The sequence below is a fragment of the Pseudoliparis swirei genome, chromosome 8 (assembly GCF_029220125.1).
Source record: "Pseudoliparis swirei isolate HS2019 ecotype Mariana Trench chromosome 8, NWPU_hadal_v1, whole genome shotgun sequence".
In the NCBI taxonomy this organism is placed as follows: domain Eukaryota; kingdom Metazoa; phylum Chordata; class Actinopteri; order Perciformes; family Liparidae; genus Pseudoliparis; species Pseudoliparis swirei.
In genome coordinates this window covers 10,156,788-10,176,624 of record NC_079395.1, presented here as the reverse complement: position 1 = coordinate 10,176,624, position 19,837 = coordinate 10,156,788, and the positions used below count along the sequence as shown (strand labels likewise).

The 19,837-nt window shown below is 41.8% G+C and overlaps 2 protein-coding genes across 2 annotated transcripts; one reads left to right on the top strand and one right to left on the bottom strand.

The window, feature by feature from the left end:
- Positions 1–150: 150 nt before the first annotated feature.
- mgst3a (microsomal glutathione S-transferase 3a) lies at positions 151–2,244 on the bottom strand. The gene is made up of 6 exons (XM_056421116.1): positions 2,137–2,244; positions 1,608–1,733; positions 1,340–1,413; positions 1,140–1,197; positions 890–962; positions 151–783 (listed from the first exon to the last, which is right to left on the bottom strand). The coding sequence occupies exons 2-6, from the start codon at positions 1,722–1,724 to the stop codon at positions 641–643; spliced, it is 465 nt and encodes a 154-aa protein (XP_056277091.1). The 5' UTR covers positions 1,725–1,733; positions 2,137–2,244; the 3' UTR covers positions 151–640.
- A 3,426-nt stretch (positions 2,245–5,670) lies between these two features.
- LOC130198256 (leucine-rich repeat-containing protein 52-like) lies at positions 5,671–13,591 on the top strand. Its single transcript, XM_056421393.1, has 2 exons — positions 5,671–6,784; positions 11,449–13,591. Exons 1-2 carry the CDS (start codon positions 6,136–6,138, stop codon positions 11,775–11,777), a joined length of 978 nt encoding a protein of 325 aa, XP_056277368.1. The 5' UTR covers positions 5,671–6,135; the 3' UTR covers positions 11,778–13,591.
- Positions 13,592–19,837: the final 6,246 nt, after the last annotated feature.

Sequence of the window (19,837 nt, the reverse complement as noted above, 5' to 3'; positions counted from 1 at the left end):
ACATACATAAATCCACCTGCCGCGAGAAGTAATGTAGACTTTGACCAATTACTCGCCTTCGAAACAGAAAGCCACTCCCTTAAACAAACATTGATGTTAACTAAACCTCACATTCAATCAATAACTCAACACCAAATAAAAAACACAAGATATTGTATGACCACCGTAAAATATTTAATATAATTCGTATGACCAGTCAAAAAGCCTGTTTCAAGTATGAGACAGGTCAAAACATATTTTTTTAACCCATCAACAGCAATATTTTTGTTATAACCATTTACAGGTAGTAACTAATATATCACATGGTACATTAATATTCTATCACATCAATCATGGTAGGTCTAATTCACTCTGAAAAATATCTCAGGTCTTGTTGCCAACTACTTTAGGAATCAGAGTGCAGGTGAATACACAATGGTGACAAACTGACAGATCTGGCATGAGACTACACCTCGGCCAGCCATTATCCTGAATGAGGTATTTTTCCTCCTTGGAGAACCAGTCGGGTCACTTTACAAAACCTTCACCTGGCTTCACATGATAAATTGGTCAGAGGTTAGCATACATGTTGCTAAGTATATAGGTTACGTAGTGGCTTTGACTATAAAGTGAATGACTAGGTGTCCTGAAGACTTCATTCTCATTGGCAACATTTAGTGTGACAGAAGGGAAAGATCCGTGGTCCAGTCCAGCCGAGCAGTGTGCGGCCGAAGCAGGCTGTGGACAGCATCATGCCGAGCAGAGCCACGTTCCCGAACGCTCCACGCATTCTTTTCTTAGGATCTGATTGAGATGAAAAGTATTATTAATAATAGCGCATTTGCAACTTGCTTTACATTACAAATGCAAAACATGTCAGTAAAACATGGAATGCCCAACATGTTCTTACCCCCTGAAGAGTACCCATGTGCGTACACCTCTCTGCTTATGATCCATATAGCTCCAAGTCCACTAGTGAGACACTGTTGTAAGACAGACACACAAGCAAATGTAACACTGATTAATGACAGGATTTTATGAACCCTGCATATCGTAAAACAATAGCTTACGGTCAACTCAATTTGTGTGCTATAATTGCTAAATACTTTATATGCATGTAGCAGTATAAAAGAAGTATGATATTGCAAGAATAAACCTACAGGATTGTGGGCACCACCGACTGCGAGGCAGAAAAGAAAGGCGGGGTAGATCTCCAAGCTGGTGAAAGGTGAAAACGACACGTTACCTTTCACATCGTTTCCATTGTTACTATGAATCATGAGAGCGTGGCGCAACAGCAGTCTAGACTCCAGAGGGTGCACATCTAAGTTGCAATGCTCAGATTTCAGATCATACGTACGTGTTTTGGTGCGAACGCTGGATGCAGTTAAAAATGTTTCCAGTTTCTGGGTCGTCACTGTACATCTGAGGATACTGCAAATGAAAACACGTTTATTTGTAAAGGCGATTCAAAGTGTTTTACATGAGCCACAAAAAGAGAAAACACAATGGCAGCAGACTGCAGACATGTTGAGGTGCTGTTTGAATGGGTGGGTGCAGCTCCTAAACCGAATGAAAGAGAGGACTATATATATATATATATATTTTAACACCAATGATCTGCTCACCTGTACGTTGTACTTCTTGCGGGCTTTGCCAACTTTGATGGCCAGATGTCCAATCATGACCATACTGGCAACACCAGTCAGCACCACGTATCCATACTCTTTAGAAAGCGCAACCATCCTGGCAACCTTGAGAGAGGAAGAATAAAAAATTGGTTTGAAATATTACAACCAAAATTGCATGTAGGCCCTATGGGCCTATATATTGTGTTATTTCAGCTTTTGACTAAGTTTTAAGGTAATAATGACATTGATTTTAGCCTGTAGTTCTTAGTATTTCTGTTAGAGGTCAGGACTCGGTTGGAGTTATATTTAGGGTAAACATTACTGCATGTATATGTATAACAATCCGGTGCGTACTTGCTTCCAGCACTCTGTCAAATAATGGATACATTCGACAAACCGGAGAGCATGACCGCAGCGCGGGGGCGCATTAAAAGCAAAAGGTCAAATGAGGATTCAGCGACGCCATCTCCGTCACACCAACAGGTTTCAGAGGAGACGCAAACCCCAAACATTAAAACAAGTTTACCTGAAAGATATCTCGCTGAAAGGTGCTCGTGCTCGACAGCTGAAAACAGAGTAGCCTAACTAACCAATGTCAGTGAAGTCTCCGATCGCGCTCCTCAAGTGTGTTTCCGGGTGCGTCGTTTCCGTCACACCTCCCACACCCCGACGTGCGTCCTGCGTGGAGACTTACGTAACAACACAATGAGGGCGCGATGGCCGCCGCCACTCTGTACTTTTTGTAAATGATTATCTCGTAAACTTGTGTTGTTCATGTGTGCTAAATGTCACGAAAACACTCCACGACGCTCGCGACGCGGCGCTCCACAGAAACGGCAAAGCATCGGTTCAATCTTTCTGACATGGACCATGTACTGCACTAGGGTTACCTTGGTAACCAGCTACAATAAGGCGACTCCATTGAACAGTATTCTATTTTTTATTAGTAGTATTATTATTAGTAGTATTATTACAAAAGTGCTGTGACGTAATGAACATATTTTAAGTAGCTTGCTCATGCCTTCCATTTCATAGTACTTTATACTTCCACTAGATTTTACTATTTAAAAAAAAAAGTTACTTTACCAACATGAATCAAATAAAACATGTTGGCATTTTATAATTTATAGATTCAACTAGCCAGCAGTATATCAAATGTATGAAATGACATATGCATGCAGCCTACATCAACACTAATGATAATACACTGATATTATTTATCAGAGTTTACACTAACAACAGCATTTTTCAGCATTATAATAAATGTATATTCTTAAAAGAGGTCAGTCTATGCGGTAATACCTGGGTACACGGTCTTTCACTTGCAAAGAAGTGTGGTGGTATTATGTGTAACTCCTATTCACAATCTTCGGATGAGATGTTTAAAATAATGAGATCCAACAATCAACCTTTAAGCTTCTCAGTATTTATTCCTGCACAGGAAGGAACAAGTCTGCAGGACGATGAACGTTCAGCAGAGGAGCACAAATGCACCTTGGTGAAGGGCTCAGTTATACTCCTTCCAATGGGCCAGGTAGCACACACACACACATGCACAGTTAGTGAGTGTGTAAGGGCAGAGCTGACTTCATTGTATTATGACGATTATGGAGATAGAGCGCTGTCGAGGGTACGAGTTTACGGTTCTTCAAAGGCCGATTCCTGAGTTGAAGGCTATAACAGACAGATAAGAGAAAGGTGTAACTTATCGGAAAAGAAGCAGATGGGGGGATTTGAGACAAAAATGTGTTAATAGTGGGGTACTCAGGAAGTTAAATGAGTTTAGAGAGGAGTTTCACAGAATAGGGGCCCCTAAAGAATCGTGTCTGCCCAAACATAACATGATTATATTGCGTATGATATGATATTCAAACCTGCAGCAGTTCTAAGTGCAGTATTTTTTTCCATTACACAAGACAATCTAAGTTGCTGGTGCAAATTCATGTTATGAGCCTTATCTCTGTTCTTTGCTTTTTTGTGAATAGTTTTACTTCATCAGGTTTCACATTCAATTTTTTTGTAACATTTATGATTCCTCGAATAGACTCATAAAGTAGATGATTTATGGTTAATTCTAGAAGATGCATGGTACCGCTTCATCTGACAGTGGACTGTGTCAACTTTTACTGCCTTTTTTTTTACTGCAGACGTTTTGACTTGGCGTTACAAGAAAGACACAGGTGCAAGTAATGACATTAATGATGACTCCATTTTTTGTGAAGGGCAGTATGTGAGCAGGTTCACAACACCGGGGCTCTGATCCTGGTAAACCTAAATGGAGGCCTGCCAATAATCTGCCCTGCTTTGAAGTGACCAAAAGGATCTCACAGAACAAAGTTTCCTGTATCACATGTCAGGTCAGTGTGAGGTATGGAAAGCACTGACATGGTGTCTCTTGTTCAGCAGACCAAGAGTCCCCTATACACTGTTATTCTATATGTTCTATTATGTTCTACGTTGCTCTGTCCTTCAAACAACAATTTGGTGCTGTAGTGTTTTGTTTTTTGCCTTTGTTTGACAAAGCAGGTCTTGTGAATGCAGATTAACCATAAAGATAAATATACCATCACTTATTGCAAAGGTATGCTCTAAAACAAGGGATTATATGCTAAGCCTCTAAATTTTGCCATCTGTCTAATGTAGAAGGACAATAATCAAACAATTAAGGCCATTCTTTGGCCAACAGAGATTGTTATGAAAGCAGATTAAAAAAACAAGAGTTCATGTTTAACTCAAAACACACATGTAGCCTGTATATTGAAGACATTGTGTGATGACAACAGGGTCAAACAGGCAGAACTGGTTTTACTGCCCGCAAAGTCATTGTTGCCGTCAGGGCCATCCTGGTTGGTTAAATAAATATATTTAAATAGGTCTATTCTTTGACCCAATAGTATACAATTTCCCCCTTTTGTTTCCCAATAAGAGGATTTTTGTTAGCTTCTTCTGCACTCTGACAGTATCATATTTTTCCAACTCAATGAAGCTGTATATTTAAACCTATACTCCATGTTTTATATATGTCACCATTCCATTGAGTGGAAATAATTGAGATGTCTTGTGCAACACTTTTATCCAAGTTTTCCCTGTATTTAGCCCGACATATTTGCTAACTTTGTAATCTCCTCTAGTGTTAAATATGAAAGTTCTTTGGGTTTGAGCAATGTTGGACTGAATGAGATAACAGTGGGCCACAGCTTCTGCAGAGGTTAAAGTATAAATTGGTGTCCTCAAAAATAATAAAGTAGATTGGATAGTCCAATGGGTCTGGGGTAATTACCAGACACGATGCAAACCATCAGAAAAGAAAATATATGAGCTGATTGTTGCACGCAGCTCCTCACTGTGTAAAACATTACCAGTGTGTGTCACTAGATGTCCTCATGAAGTCACTGAATGTCTTTGACACAAAACAGCTGTGTGGATTAGTTCAGTCCACAGGATGGCAAGTGTGAAAAAGCATTAGGTTGTGCATGCCTATATAGGCCTCCTGCTCTATTTGTGACACCAGGGAATACATAGAGGGAAAATATTCCACTTCATTGTGTGAGAGAGAGAAAAAGAGTGAACGTGGTCAGTGTGCAGCAGCGGGTTGTTGACTGTCTGCAGGGTATAGTTTGTGTTCACGGACTGTCAGTGGCACATCTGTCCTCCTCCTCCATCATGCTGAGTCTGATTCAGCACTTCAACACCTACACAGAGAACCGAGAATAGACTCAGGACTCATACTGAGACCGGAGTGAGGAGGAAAACAACTGCTGCCTGAGACCACCCTGTCACATCTCGTCCCATCATTGGATAGCGGTGTAGTGGGTATAGTTTGAGTTGGGGGGGGGGGGGGGGGTATATAGGCCTCATTGGACAGGTCTATGCTAAGGAACAACATGTTATCTCAAAAACAGATCAGTCATATGTAGATGGATCATTGTTTGATTCTGCAACTGGAGCATTAAGTCACCTTTTTACTCCTCCTACATGGCATGCAATATATATGCATGTCATATGATTTGAGTTTACTTCAATTAACTCTGCTGTGAGTGAGCTTCCCTTCTCGCTCCAGCTCACTCCAAAGCACGTGAGACCACTCCACAACGCACACCCACCCGCGCGCAGTGTAGTGCCACCCTCCCAATTGCATGGGATTCAGTTTCGAAGAGCGAGAGGAAGGCAAACATATAGTGGAACAACTGACCGCGTGACTGTTAGCATGAGAGGACGGTGTGAGCGTTTACAGTGTCTGAATAGCGTCGTTTGGACGGAAAAAAAGACGACAAATAGATGAACTTTGAAACAGCATGAAGGCAGCTGGTTGTCAAGTCCCAGCCAGTGGATGCGCGCCGGATCCAGAACCAACGACAGGATGAATTTAGACATTGCGCGCACAAGTTGTGCTACGGGCGAGCGTAGGGTTTGACCTCTGTGGAAATTATTTCTGAGACAGACAGCTTGGTGAGGATGTATCAATGAAGAATGTGACCGCGTCTGACTCTCACCAAACGGGGTGGATGAAGCCGTCGGCGGTGTCATGCGTCTTGCCCCGCAGTCAAGCGCGCAACCCTTGCGGCTCATAGTTCTGCTCCTCTTCACCGCGAGGGTGAACACATCCCCGGTGCTCTCCTCGAGCTGCCTGGACAGGTGTGTGTGTGACGACCAGCTGGTGGTTCAATGCGCTGGGCAGCACCTGATCACCTTCCCGGTCAACTTGCCGCTGTCCACGCGGCAGCTCATCATCTCCAACAACCGCATCGTGGAGCTGCCGCCACTTGCGCTCAACTACCTTTCCGATCTAGTGTACCTGGACTGCAGCAACAATTCCCTGACGGAGATATCCGAGTCCACGTTTGGGAATCTAAGGAAGCTGGTCTACCTGGACCTCTCCTTCAACACCTTGATCCGGATCGAGGACAGGACATTCGGGCCCTTGGTGAGCCTGGTGATGCTGAGGATGACCGACAACCCGGGGCTCTCGGAGATCCACCAGGACGCGTTTGTAGAAGCCGCGGCCCTCCAGGTGCTGGACGTGAGTAGGAACAACCTGACGGTCGTCAACATCACCTCCCTGATCGCGCTGCCCGCGCTGCGCTCGATGGGGCTCAGCGGGAACCCGTGGAGCTGCGAGTGCGACAACGAGGACCTGTGTCTGTGGGTCCACCTGGAGGGCTTCAAGTTCCAAGGTTTTATCAGTTATCCATTCTAATGTCATATACCGTACACAGCACGACCCTGGTTTAATGTTGCTCTTTTCCGGTGGATAGGCACTATAAAGAGCCAATCACAAATAATAACTGCTGCTTATTAATTATTACAATGCCGGGTTATTGAACTTTTGCAGGTGGCTGCTTTCAATAATCGTTATAAAACTCGTATCACCTCCCATACTGCAGCTATAGGACTTAGTTCCAAGTAGGTAACATGATTATGACAGAGAAAGCAGACAACTTAGCAGATGAATTGTAAAGCACCCTTTGACAATGCATCCTTTATAAAGGTTTCATAAGTTGTGATTATAAATGGTTAATCAATAATTTACTAATGCATATAAGTTATGAGCTATTAAAAAGCCAAACTTTTGGTTTGGAACATTCTGAGAAAATGTGCATGCTATGCTCGGGGCAAAAATGTACGTCTCTATGACCCAAGGCCATATCATATCATATGGAATTTGAATGGTTGTGTGGTAATTTGATTAAATCGTTTACTTTCACAATATGAAGCAAACTATAGCGCAAAACTGAATTTATTACGATCTTAAAACCAGATTTGACCCAGGTGCCCTTTTCGAGACGGGGCCTCTAGATCACGAAACAAAGTCCCTTTGGTGACAGTTTGCAACATAGCTTGCAGTTTATCCTCCTCGAAGAACATCAGCCAGAGAGATTTGTCCCAACCTTAATATGGTTCTTTCCAATGGTTTAAAATGGATTTATAAAGCATTTACAAATCATTCATGAAGCCGATACACACCTTAATAAAGGGTGCTTTATTAAATGGTGGTGCCAAATAAACATAGAAGAAGAAAAGGGATAAGTTGTAAAAAATGTAAAAAATAACGTAGCAGTGAATGTCCCCCTTAGACCCCGATATCTTTTCAATCATCACAGAGCCCTCACTGCTGGATTCCCCTCATATCATAATACTAACAAAGGCACATCTGCACCTTTTGGGCACACGCAACAGATAACGTCATGCCATCATCACCCACATTTCTATGATATAAGCTGCGTTAAATAGTGTGTCGAGCAAAATATGTGGATGTGGAGAAGAAGAATTTACATGTAAGTATATGTAACCATGCCGTTTGGAGAAGTCTGCCAAGTTCATCCCTTGCAGCTTTCAGTGGGATGAGATATGCACAGGTCGGAGGCAGGGAGCCATTACATTTCTCTTCTGGCAACTGTCTTCATTAATTCAGCTCTGCATCCTGCAGTTACGAGGAAAAACAAGAGTCTTTAATCTTGAAATGACTAATCAAGTCTCTATTTTATCCGACTATTCTGCAGATGTGGTTAATGGATCGTAGTTGCACCACCAATATCGATTTGTTTTAGCACCTTTACGCTGATATATGTGACTGATATTTAACAATCTTTGAGTTATTATGATCAAGTTTTGGTGGATGTGTCACTATGCAAAAACGCAGTTGCTATTTATAGTGGGTCTTACTGAGCATGACGCCTGTCATAATTCTAACACCAAGGCTATATTACATCGCCACGCTTATTAAAAAGGCATCCCCTGCTTTTCTCTTCCAAACACACTCGTGCTTCACCACGGTCCCTCTGTGCATCTTAGGCCGAGTCCAAAACGAGACCTGGCAGTGCTTTCCTATTTTCCTGCTGCTCTGTGTCTTTTGTCTCGTTTAATTTGGAGAGGAGCCTCTTCCAGTGACAGCTGCCAGCAAGGGAGAGGATAGCTGCTCACATTCTCTACCTCAGTTGCATATACACAGTCTGTCAATCTCTTTACAGGCAGCTTATTCTCTCTTAAATCGAGTCTCTGAAAATAAGTGTGAAAAGTCACACACACACACACAGAAATTCACAAATACACATTCACCGACTCGTGCATTTAGACACACAACCCCAAATAATACACGTTTTTAGTGCTTGAGGGGGAAAACAGAAAGACAACATTTTGGAGACGACTGCGTTTCAGCTGCGAGCGTTGTCTCCCATGCCTCGTTAGCTCTTGTCCGGGTCTCACCTGGTTCATGCAACACGACTCACTTGTCTCTTCTGGTTAGGGAAACGCATGGCAAGCATGATTGCAATAAAGCTTCAGGAAGGAACCAACAGATTCTCCCCTGTCTCGCCTTTCTGGCTAGATTAACACTCTTTCAGTTGTTATATAAGGAGGGTGTCTGGAAATAGAGCAGAGTGAGGATGGGGGACGGAGGGAGGGGAAGCCCTCTTCTTTGATGCCAGTCTCTTTGGGGTGAGGGAGAGGGGGGTGAAGCCAGAAGGGTTTCCTCCCTCGCTGTCAGGCACACGCAAGGACACACACACACACACACACACACACACACACACATAGCAGACTCTGGAAGGGCAGACATAAAAGATGTGAACGTTAAGTCAAGTGGAGGGGGGTTTGTGCACATGTTAGGAGGGAGTATGCATGTGCGCATGCATGTGTGTCTTTGTTACAGCATATTGTGTGCACAGAAGCAGCCTTTGAGAGGATCAGAGGACACTTTGAATTCTCCGTGTAGAAGGAGCTTAGAGAGGCTGACTGTCCTCGTGTTCTTCAGCTGCACACTGGTTTTCAGATCTGTGAGCCACAGAAGCGCTTGTCTGAGGATAAGAGCCTATGCATGCACTGAATGAATACAATATTAGGAAAAAGGACATTTTAGTGTCCCATAATATTAACTTATCAAGTGTGTTGATTGAAAGCTACAGCATGATCGCTCTCACCCTGTCAAATCTCACCTCCCACTAGCCTGAGTCAGTTATAACACCTTAACACACGTGTTGCTTCTCGGAGGGCATGGACACTAATGGATAATAAAGAGGATGAATAAAATAAATGGATAAACAAGTGAAAGAGTTTGTTCTAAGTATCTGTTGGAGGGCACATATTACGACGATGATTGGGGTTTGATTCCAGCTTTGGGACTTTAGTTGCATCTCTTCGTTCTCTTTTTCCTCATTTGCTGTCTCTGTCGCTCCACTTTTAAATGAGGGCAAAACTGCTCAAAAAATGATCTTAATAAAATGAAGTATTTGATAAATGGTTTGGTTGAAAGTGTAAACCATTAAAGGGATTACTTAAGAATGGATTATTAGTCATAGTTAAGCGGGTGTAAATTATGTAGTGAAGTACAAACAGGTGAAATTGTTAAGGAAGAGTAACTAATACCTTTAGCAGAAGTTGGCTAAAAGTAATACATGAATGATTACAATGGTTAATTTAGCAAAACATAAGAGATAACCAGATGAAATTAAGACCTGAAAATAATGGATGCAAAGTTAGCTAATATGATTGTTAAAATAGATGGACAAGAGTTTGGGATAAATTCTGTGCATTGATTGTGTGTGTTTTGGAGATCATGTCGTTGCACAAAGCAATACATTAGTCAAATGTAATGCATTTATAAGCTTTTAGTGTAGAAATATGGTTTAGGAAAACTTTTCCCTGTTCAATTCTCTTGATCTCCCCCAGTGGGACTTCAAAAAGCTTTGAAAAACCAGAAGCCAATTAAACACAGTGCTCGAATAGAGATGTCAACACTGCTGTGTTTCTGCTGACTGTAACGAAACACTGAGCCAGGTCTTCAGGATTGTTTTCAGTAAAATGCCTCTCGTCAGCTGCTGCAGAGCTCAACATCCATCATGGACTGATAGGCCTTTTTAGGATTAAAAGAGAAAAAACTCAACATTTTATTAGGATTTGTGGATATCAGGAAGGATTCCTCATCGTCATGATGAGAAACGTTGTTGTCTGTCGTTTCAGGCAGACACAAAAGGCCCAAGTCACTCTCTAATCCTGGAGGGAAGAAAGGAGTTTGAATAATTCATAATTCAATTCTGCACCAACTCAGGACTGAAGTACACATGAAGCTTGGTTTTCTGATAAAGTTGTTATGCTAGTGCAGTGTTCTGCAGTTGTATGAACCTGAATATGTCATACACACAGCTCAGTTTGCTGACATTTACAAATGTTATGCAAAATGATATAAAGTAATATGTGAATTCTTTTATGTTTGATGCCTTATGTTTATTTTCCTTGAAAAGTTATTTGTGCATTACCGGTAATATGGCTCTCAAAATATCTAAGAATCCTTTCAATGATAATAAAGATTTATGATAATTATATCAAATATGTGTTTGCTAAATGTAAATCAAATTACTATCCTCAACATTAATTGTTGCTTATTTAGTCGTAAGTGTTTAATGCTGTATAATCATTTTAGGGGGTTAAGCCAACTTTTCACGGACATTTACTCTGACATTTTATGTCTGCTTGTGGTTTTCTTCCTTTATGAAACAAAAGCAATATTTTAAAGACAAAGACCAGATGCAGATTGGTTCATACTGTCAAAGGGCAATCATGTGTATCAAGAATGTCACTCTTCCGGATTAATGTCATGATGTAATGCAAACCCTGCACATGCAGTCCAGATCAAGATGACTCAACAGTCGGATGATGCCCCTCCAGGACAGTTGACCTATTTATGGCTGGAATTGTTATGTATGGGAGAAAATACAAATGTATCTCCAATGCACTTTAGTGTTACAATTATTACTTAGAATTTCCTTCCCAAATATGTAAATGTTTTCTTTTGAGCCATGAGTCATCATTAATCATTCCTTCTTCATGTGTGCCTGTGTGACAGATGAGGGCCAGACGGTGTGCGGATCCCCCGCTGACATGCAGGGCCGTCGTCTGGGTGAGGTGGGCCTCCAGCTGCGGATGTTATGTCACCAGACTCTGGGCTCCTGGGACTACCTGTTCTTTGTCATCATCGGCTTCGTCATCTTTGCAGCCGGCACCGTGTCGGCCTGGGTGATGGGCGTCATTATGGTGCTCTACGAGCGCTACGTCAAGAAGAAAGACGAACAGCTTGATGTGGACGACGAGGGAGAATCTAGTGAGACGGGTCATTCCTCGCGAGCCAGGAGTGACCATGGCAACGGGAATTTTAAAATGTCACAAACTGTCTAGAATATCCAATCCCCCTCTACCCATCACGGATTCCCACAGTGCCTCCTGTCAAATTCCAGGACTGTCATGAAGTCCAACGACACTGCAGTCCAACAGAGTCTGTTTAACGAGCTCAGCTCTGAGAGGACAGAGGAATGTCATACCTCGTGTGTTGTGGGCTTTCAGGTTAGGTAACACAACTTCTGGCGGCCATTGGGGAGGTCCCCCTGCATTTGGGCATTACTGACAGTGTATGGAAATGTCTGACTGTGCTATATGGTTTATTACTTTGTAATATTTGACTGGGATGTGGTCACATCCATTTAAAAAATATAGTTTCACATTTTAGAAAATGTTATTATTCACTTTGTTGCCAAGAGTTAGATGAGACGATTGATACCACTTTATTCATCTTCTCATCTCACTAGGCAAGACAGAGAATAGAAGTGTTTCCCAACATGTCCAGCTATTCTTCTCACCACCATCTGGGTTCACCTGTGACCAACAGAGGAGAAACCAGCTTGTCATATGATTTGTTTGTACCTATATTGTTACACCTGGGGTAGTAGCACCTGTCACTACTCAATATAACAATCTATTTCTAGAACCTACTTAAATAGCTTTGTTTTCTCATTTAAAAGAAATCGCTAGTTGAACTCCACAATGGCAACAAGCACAGTAGGAGACTTTACAGATACCATGTAAATTGTAAAGTGATGTGGTTCATTCCACTCATTTCTACTGAAAGGAGAGGGTTAAATGCATTTATACAAGGCATTTATGTCCGAGTAGATTAATAAATGTGTAACATGTAGCTGCACGTTTGACTGAGCTTCTGCAGATGTGAGCGTGTCCATCTTTGGTCCGGTGATGTGTGGTTTTGTGCAGATGGTCCACCACCTCCCTCATCCATTCGCCCAGAAACAAACGCAGTCGAGGCATTTGTGTTGACGATCTGTTTGTGAAGTTAAGAGCCGGCATGTGCCAACTGCTCTGGTTTGGCAGTGGACTCTACTGGATGGCAATAAACAGGAGAATGTAATAATTGGTTTCTACTTCAGCCTCTCTTTGTAGGGTTTGACTGCAGTGTCATATTTGTTTCTGCATGCACGGTTGATGCGCCAAAAAGCCTTATGCGGTGTGTACAAGCTAATTCAATTCATGAAAGGAAACAGGATTTTCATACAAAAGATTCTACATTTTATCATCTGAGAGTCATTCTTTAAAAACATCCATACATAGATTTTACTTTTTTTCCAAACCTTTACCGTTTCAGAGCAATAAGGTCGCTAATGCTGTCAGGAAAAACAGGGACCCGAATCATTTCTGCCCACAATTGTAAATATCGACACCTGCTTTGTACACGTTTTATTATAACAGCACGATGGTGCCGCGGTTAACACTGACGCCTCACGACAAAAGGGTTCTCAAACAGGCCGGCTGGTTTGGGCCATTCTGAGTGGAGTATGCATGTTCGCCCTGTTTTCACCTGGTCCTCCGGCTTCCTCTAGTCAGAAGACATGCAGGTTACTTGTTGGTTGCCCAAAGGGGTGAATGTGAGTGAAAATGTTGTCTGCCCCGTGATTGACTGGCGACCTGTCCAGGGTGTACCATGCTTCTTGGCCAATATCCGCTGTGATTGCCTTCAGCCCCTCGCGACCCTGTAAGCATAAGTGGTTACAGGTGATGGATGAAAGGCAATATTATTATGAAAGTGTGATGTACCACGGATGTATGCAAATCCTATTGACTGTAATGATAGTATTATCTTGCAGCTGCGCCAGCAAGGGAAAGAGAAAAGCACATGTGTAGCTAATAAAATGAATGATGGCTAAATTAAATCGAGTTGCTTAAATTTCAGGTTATTTTACATGCTGGCTCAGTCACACGACCAAGGCTTCCTGTGGCGCTTGAATAAAACGGAGCGATCATCAGTAATGGTTTGAGTAACACCTGCACTTTTCCTACAATGACAAAACACCTATTATTGTGGCATTATGCGACTTTTACTTATTATGAAATGTGGTGAAGATAGAGTGGTTGTACACAATCTGTTGTCTTACTGTCATATGATTTGCAATGAGAAACATTTCTTCACACATTTACTGCTGCCTGTGTGAACATATTTTTGGGATTTGTCCAAAAAGAATTACAAATATAAAGTTATTGGTTTCACTAACTAACTAACATCATCTGCACACCACACAGTATACCTATACTGGTTATTGAGTGTCAGTGGTGAATGCAAAGTAGATTTTTCCCCATTTTGTAAAACTCATATCAGAAAAAGACAGTCTTGATATCGGTGTAATCTTCCCATTAATATAAAACGGTGAGGAGTTAATCTTGTCTGACGTTGGTCTCGCACTCCCTTGTCATATAAGGCAGTGATCTTGACTCATGGCAGCATGCATAAGCTGCATGCACCGACCTAAACATACTTACTGGCATGACATATGTAACTGGATACCAAAAGCGTTAACGCAAGATAGTGACCCATCTCGCCTACTGTACCTGTAAGTTGCTACTAAAGTAGTGTGCTGAGATGCTCCCATGGCTTTGGGTGTAATATTTGCATGGGTACCTTCAGTGTGTACAGAAGGCATTGCATAATGTCTACGTCTATTGAGGTCGTAGTCGTAAATACTTACCTATATCTGCATAGGATACAGGCATATATGGGTTAGTCGTGGATGGTGTATTACATTCTGCTAAGCATGCTGATTAGGCCATGTGATGCCACAGGCAAGGGTGCGCCCTGGAAATAGGATAGCTGGTTGCCTGAATACATGTCAGCACAGTGGGACAGATGGAATGACAAGAACTAAACATGTACATCGTTGCTATTCATATGTTCGGCACACAGGGCAACACCTGGCTCGGAAAACTCTCAATATTGACAGTTGTTGCTCTATATGGGCCCCTGGGGGTACTGTACAGCAGCAGAAGATGCTGAGCGGATGACGTCAATATTCTGAACTTTTTACACCCCACACTGCAAACCCAGCCTTATTTAGGCACATGTATGCATGTGCTCAGACACACAAAGCAAAAGCATCAGTTCTGCCTCCATTATCAACTCCAACACTCCAAAGTGCTCTGTTCTCTCTCGCGCTACATTACTGTCACTGAAAAACACGTATCAGCTTTCTTGAGTAGATTTTCTTGATTAGAAGAAGCTTGAGACAACTTTTATGTTACAGGCAATACCCTGTGAGCTTAGTTTAGCATAAAAACTTGAAGCAGGAGGAAATGGCTAACTGTTTGCAAACGTTTGCATCAATAAAATGCAGAACAATGCATTATGGGATTGTTTTCACCAACTAGTGCCACACTTTCTTGTTTCATTGTTGCATTGTTATGCCTTAGGGTCATTTTGACCCGAATCAATATTACACCCTCCCCCCGCCTGTGGGTCATTTTGACCCGATTCAATGTTTCACCCTCCTGTTACCTTTATATTTACTAACATATTTTACCCTTTGGGTTCAATTTGACGCCAGCAATTAAAACCTCCAGAAAATTATTAGAATTAATATTGTTTTCCAAGTTTAAGTGTGAGGCACTTTATGTTTGTTTGTTGACTACCGACAGAACACCGACAATAAACATTGAATGGGGTCAAATTAATCCTAAAGCGGGGGGAGGGTGTAATATTGATTCGGGTCAAAATGACCCTAAGGCAACACAAGGATTAACAAACAAAGCTAAGGCTACAGTTGAGCGACTTTTAGCCGTTTCCTCATGCAATCTGTCTTCATGCTAAGCTAAGCTACCAGGCTATGTCTCTAGCTTCAGCATACAAACTCATCTGACTCTTGGCAAGAAAGGGAATACGCTCTTTTCCCAACATGTGAATCTATTGCTTTCAACTGAAATACAGCAGTAGGCCGACTAATAGGGATATTGTTATGTTATGTTTTGTTTTCTCGTTATTCACAAGCAAAGCTGAGGTAATGATCAGGATGTGCTTCAAGACAGAAATGCACTCAGCTGGTTTACGGTCACATCCAAAGCACAGCTGTGACTGCGAGTCTGTTCAGTAAAAAGACAGAAATGCAAACAGCTATTGGATGCAGGCGTGTTTCCTGCCTGTGGTTGTTTGTACCAATGTGTGCATCTACTGACCCGAAGGCAAACAGGCCACTGTAAAATGTCCACAGATGGGACATGTGACATAAAGTAAGAGCAGCTCTAACTGACTGTAATAGATCTCTGACACATCTGCTTACAAACTCATCACTCACACCCAAACACCCAGCATAGGAAGAAAATCCTTTAGTCTCGGAGCAGCGGTATTAATAACACCAAAGTTAGAAATGCAGGATACATTTCAAGAGACTTGAAATTGGGTGCCTGTGTTTCAGTTATTTCAATAAAATGTCATCATTAATCACTGCCACATATGGATGACAGCATCAAATTGCAGTCAGACAATCAAACCTCCCAGAATGCTGTGCTACGGTGATTAATACAGGAACTGCTGCAACTTATATGAAGTTAAATTCATGTATTATGCTTACAATTGTAAACATACAAGTCCTCCTGCTTTGTATTTGTGTGTTTTAATTATCTGTGATCTCACACTGAAGCACACAAAGGCAGACAGAATTAAAGAGATGCCTGTTCTTCACTAGAGGCCCAAAGTGACTTTGCCAGAGTTTTCTTCAGTTTCTTTTCTCTTACTTTCTCCGGTATTCTTACATCACATAATTGACAGAAATAATTTCTCAGCTTGATTTATTTAAACTTAATGGAGTGATTGTGTTTGATTCTATGTTATGTTTTCTATTGGACTTGATATTAGCAAGCTCTGCTTAACCCTGCTCTGTGAAAGTGGCTATTGATTGATGGTGAAGAGGAAGCCCCTGACCCCACTTGGCAGAGAGAGAGGGATGGTCCTATACTGCTGTTACATATCTGCACACAGGCTCAGGGCCCCTGCCAACTCTGTATCCTTCCACAGCAATAAAAGGTCATTGTGCGTCACAGTTCTGCCTCGAGAAGTTTTTTAATTTTTTTAATGTATTTTTGCTTAGTCTTGTTGTACGACCTCTCCTTCTGCTCTTTGAACATTCTTGAACCCCCTATTGCTCTTTGGGTGTTGTAGTGTATTTTACACATATAAAGATATAAATATATAATAATAATAGATAGATCTGGGGCAGAGGCCCACAAAGGTGTCCATAATATACCATGCTTTAGGCTGACCAGATGGTTTACATTTAGTAGCATGAGATGGATGAGGGGGGGGGGAAGCTCCATGAAACCATTGCCCCCCATAGATTCAACACCTCTTTCCTCCTCTTCTCTTATATAATATAACAACACAATAAACAAAAAATTGAACCATCCGGACTCCGACCCTGAAAGTTTTCAGTCATTGTGTGTGTCTGTCTGTACCCCTTGTGTTATAGAATTTGTGTTCTTATCTACACCGTGTCGTCAAAAAAACTTCTTCTCCATCATCTCAAGGGACATGAAATAAACCACAGTGTTCTGTATGGCGGCCTTATCATCTTCACTGAGGCATTGTTGACTCTCAGACATAATGCACAAATACACAAATGCACTACACACTTAAATATGTCTATCAGCACCTCGGAACACTAATTTTCATTTATTGAATGCATATGTGGTGAAGAGCGCCGCACTAATGCAAGTGAATACAGTAACATTATGTGTCGTGTTGGTGAACGCAAGATCAGTATGGCGGCCTCACGGTCTACACTGGGGCCTTGTTGCATTGTACATCACCGATTCTGGATGCCCAGACTAGTTCACAATTATGTTAATCCAATACAGCTGGCTGCAAAAGTGAGATAACGAGATGCTTATTCACACTAAGCTCCAACTCAAAAGCAGCACAATGATATTTCCAACTGAGACAGGGAATCTGCGAATTGGTCTGAGGTATTTTTGCACAAATTACCCTGGAGCATGAAAGGGTCTATAAATTCCTCACTGTGTTTCTCTTATCACCAGCATCCGTTTTTATCCCTCCAATGCTTTATTTATCTCGTCTAGAGATATTTTTGGCCATAAATTCTATTTTTGCAACTGTCAATTTCCCTACAGACATATGCACTCTATATTTTCTCTTTTCCCATGGCTTGTTCTGTTAATGGAATAGTTTTACATTATAGGAAATGTGTTTATTTGCCTCGAGTTAGATGAAGACTGTACGGGAAATATGAAGCTACAGGGTACAATCATCTGGCTATCAGCACCTCTAAACCTACTTAATTATTTATTTCTCCTATGTTTAATTGGTACGTTGTGAAGTTAATGTAGTTAATACAGTGTCATTATGTGTAGTGATGGTGAACGCAGCTCCAGGCCTGGCTCCTCCCACAAACCAATTATCTATTACCAAGGATCAGATTATAGAAAGCTCTCTATTTTGGCCCCCTTCCTGGCTGCTAGTGTTTGGTGTTACAGCTATGATATTAAAGTGATCCCGCCACATGCACACCTGGCAGGCTTTTGATCGTGTTTCAAATCCCATTCTTATCCTCCCTACCTTTATGGATTACTCCAAGTGTTAATGTGCCCATACAGAAGTCGCACTATACAAATGTATTATTTTAGTATGCAGCATGGTGAGCCTTGTTAATCCCAGTTTTCCCTTGTAGGTTCACCAGCTGCTGTTTTACTCCTCAAGTTATCGTCTCTGAATGTTAACCCAACTGGGTTGTGCATTTTTGTATTCGTTGCCTTTCTTTCACTCAAGCAGCGTCGGCCCCTGTGGTGAGGGTCCACACACTATGCATGGGACACAAATGTAGATCGCACTGGTTTCGCTTTGGGGGTTGCTGTGTTACACCTGAGGTGAGTAAACAGTGTCACTCCTCAGCATAGTTTCCTTTCCACCAGTGGCCTCAGCTCAGTCTCATGTTTTGCTTAGTTTATGTTTGACGAGCAGTTTTGGATGCTCTAACAAGTTCTTACAATATCAGATTATGTATTGATGCTGTTATAACAAAAACTGGACAAGCTGTTTTTATTCCCTTTACTGTTGCAGTCATTTCATTTGGCCATTAATATCCTTTTTATCCCCAGCAGTTCCAGTATTTTCCCATTTGATGACTTTGATTATAATAAAACATTTGGTCCGGTCTAAAATTCACATCTGTCCTATGTCAGTAATTAGTCTGTGCCTTGTGTGCCATGATCAAAATAATAGTTAGGATCTAAAATAGTTTCCCCATATTGCCATCGCTGCATGTACAAAGACAGTTAAGAACCCTCCACTCTTGTAAAGGGGTTGCGAGAGTCTAAAGGTGTTTGCTTCTTTTGGGTAGAGGCAGGCGAGCCATTTGTTTGTTATGTTATGTTAAGCCTTTGTATTCCTCTCGGAACATAGGCCATTTGTTTAATCTTTGTTAAACAAAGTTAACCCGCTGTTCGATTCAGCTCCATATGTACAAGCTTGGTCTCTTGTTTTATTTCATCCAAATGGTGGCAAAACATCAACCTGTGGTTTTACAGATGGGTTTAGTTGCTGAGCTATTTGTGCGTTGGAGCAGTTACGAGTGACCAGAGGCTCCACCAAGTCGCTGCTCAAGGTCCAGACACTCATTCTCAAAGTTCTTTCCTGTTTTTCCTCCTGTCTATTTGATAGACTCTCTACCTGCCTGTCTGTCACTTGAATATTGATGAGCTTTTTCAGCCACGAACTTGAGACTTAATGAGGAAATGCACACCACTATTACCCTTTGGTTCATCTGTTCGCCTTGCCGTCTCACGTGCCATGTTTCCCACGTGTCCACCCGACACCAGTGCAAAGTCACCATGCACACTGTACTTGAGTGGCATTTTCCCACACTTCTCTGGCCTTTAACCTTTCACGGTAACATCACACCATGTTCATTACAGGGTGCTTGACCTTTGATTCCACAGCATCGGTAATTAAGTGCTGACCCTGAATCAGTTTATGCAGCTTCTTTTTAACATACATCCTTCTACAAGGAGATTACTAACATGGCAGAACCACAACCCCTCACAGTCTTAATCTATTTCTTAAATCCTTTAAATACCTCCGGGGGATTTAAAAATGGGAATTAAGTGGCTTTGACACT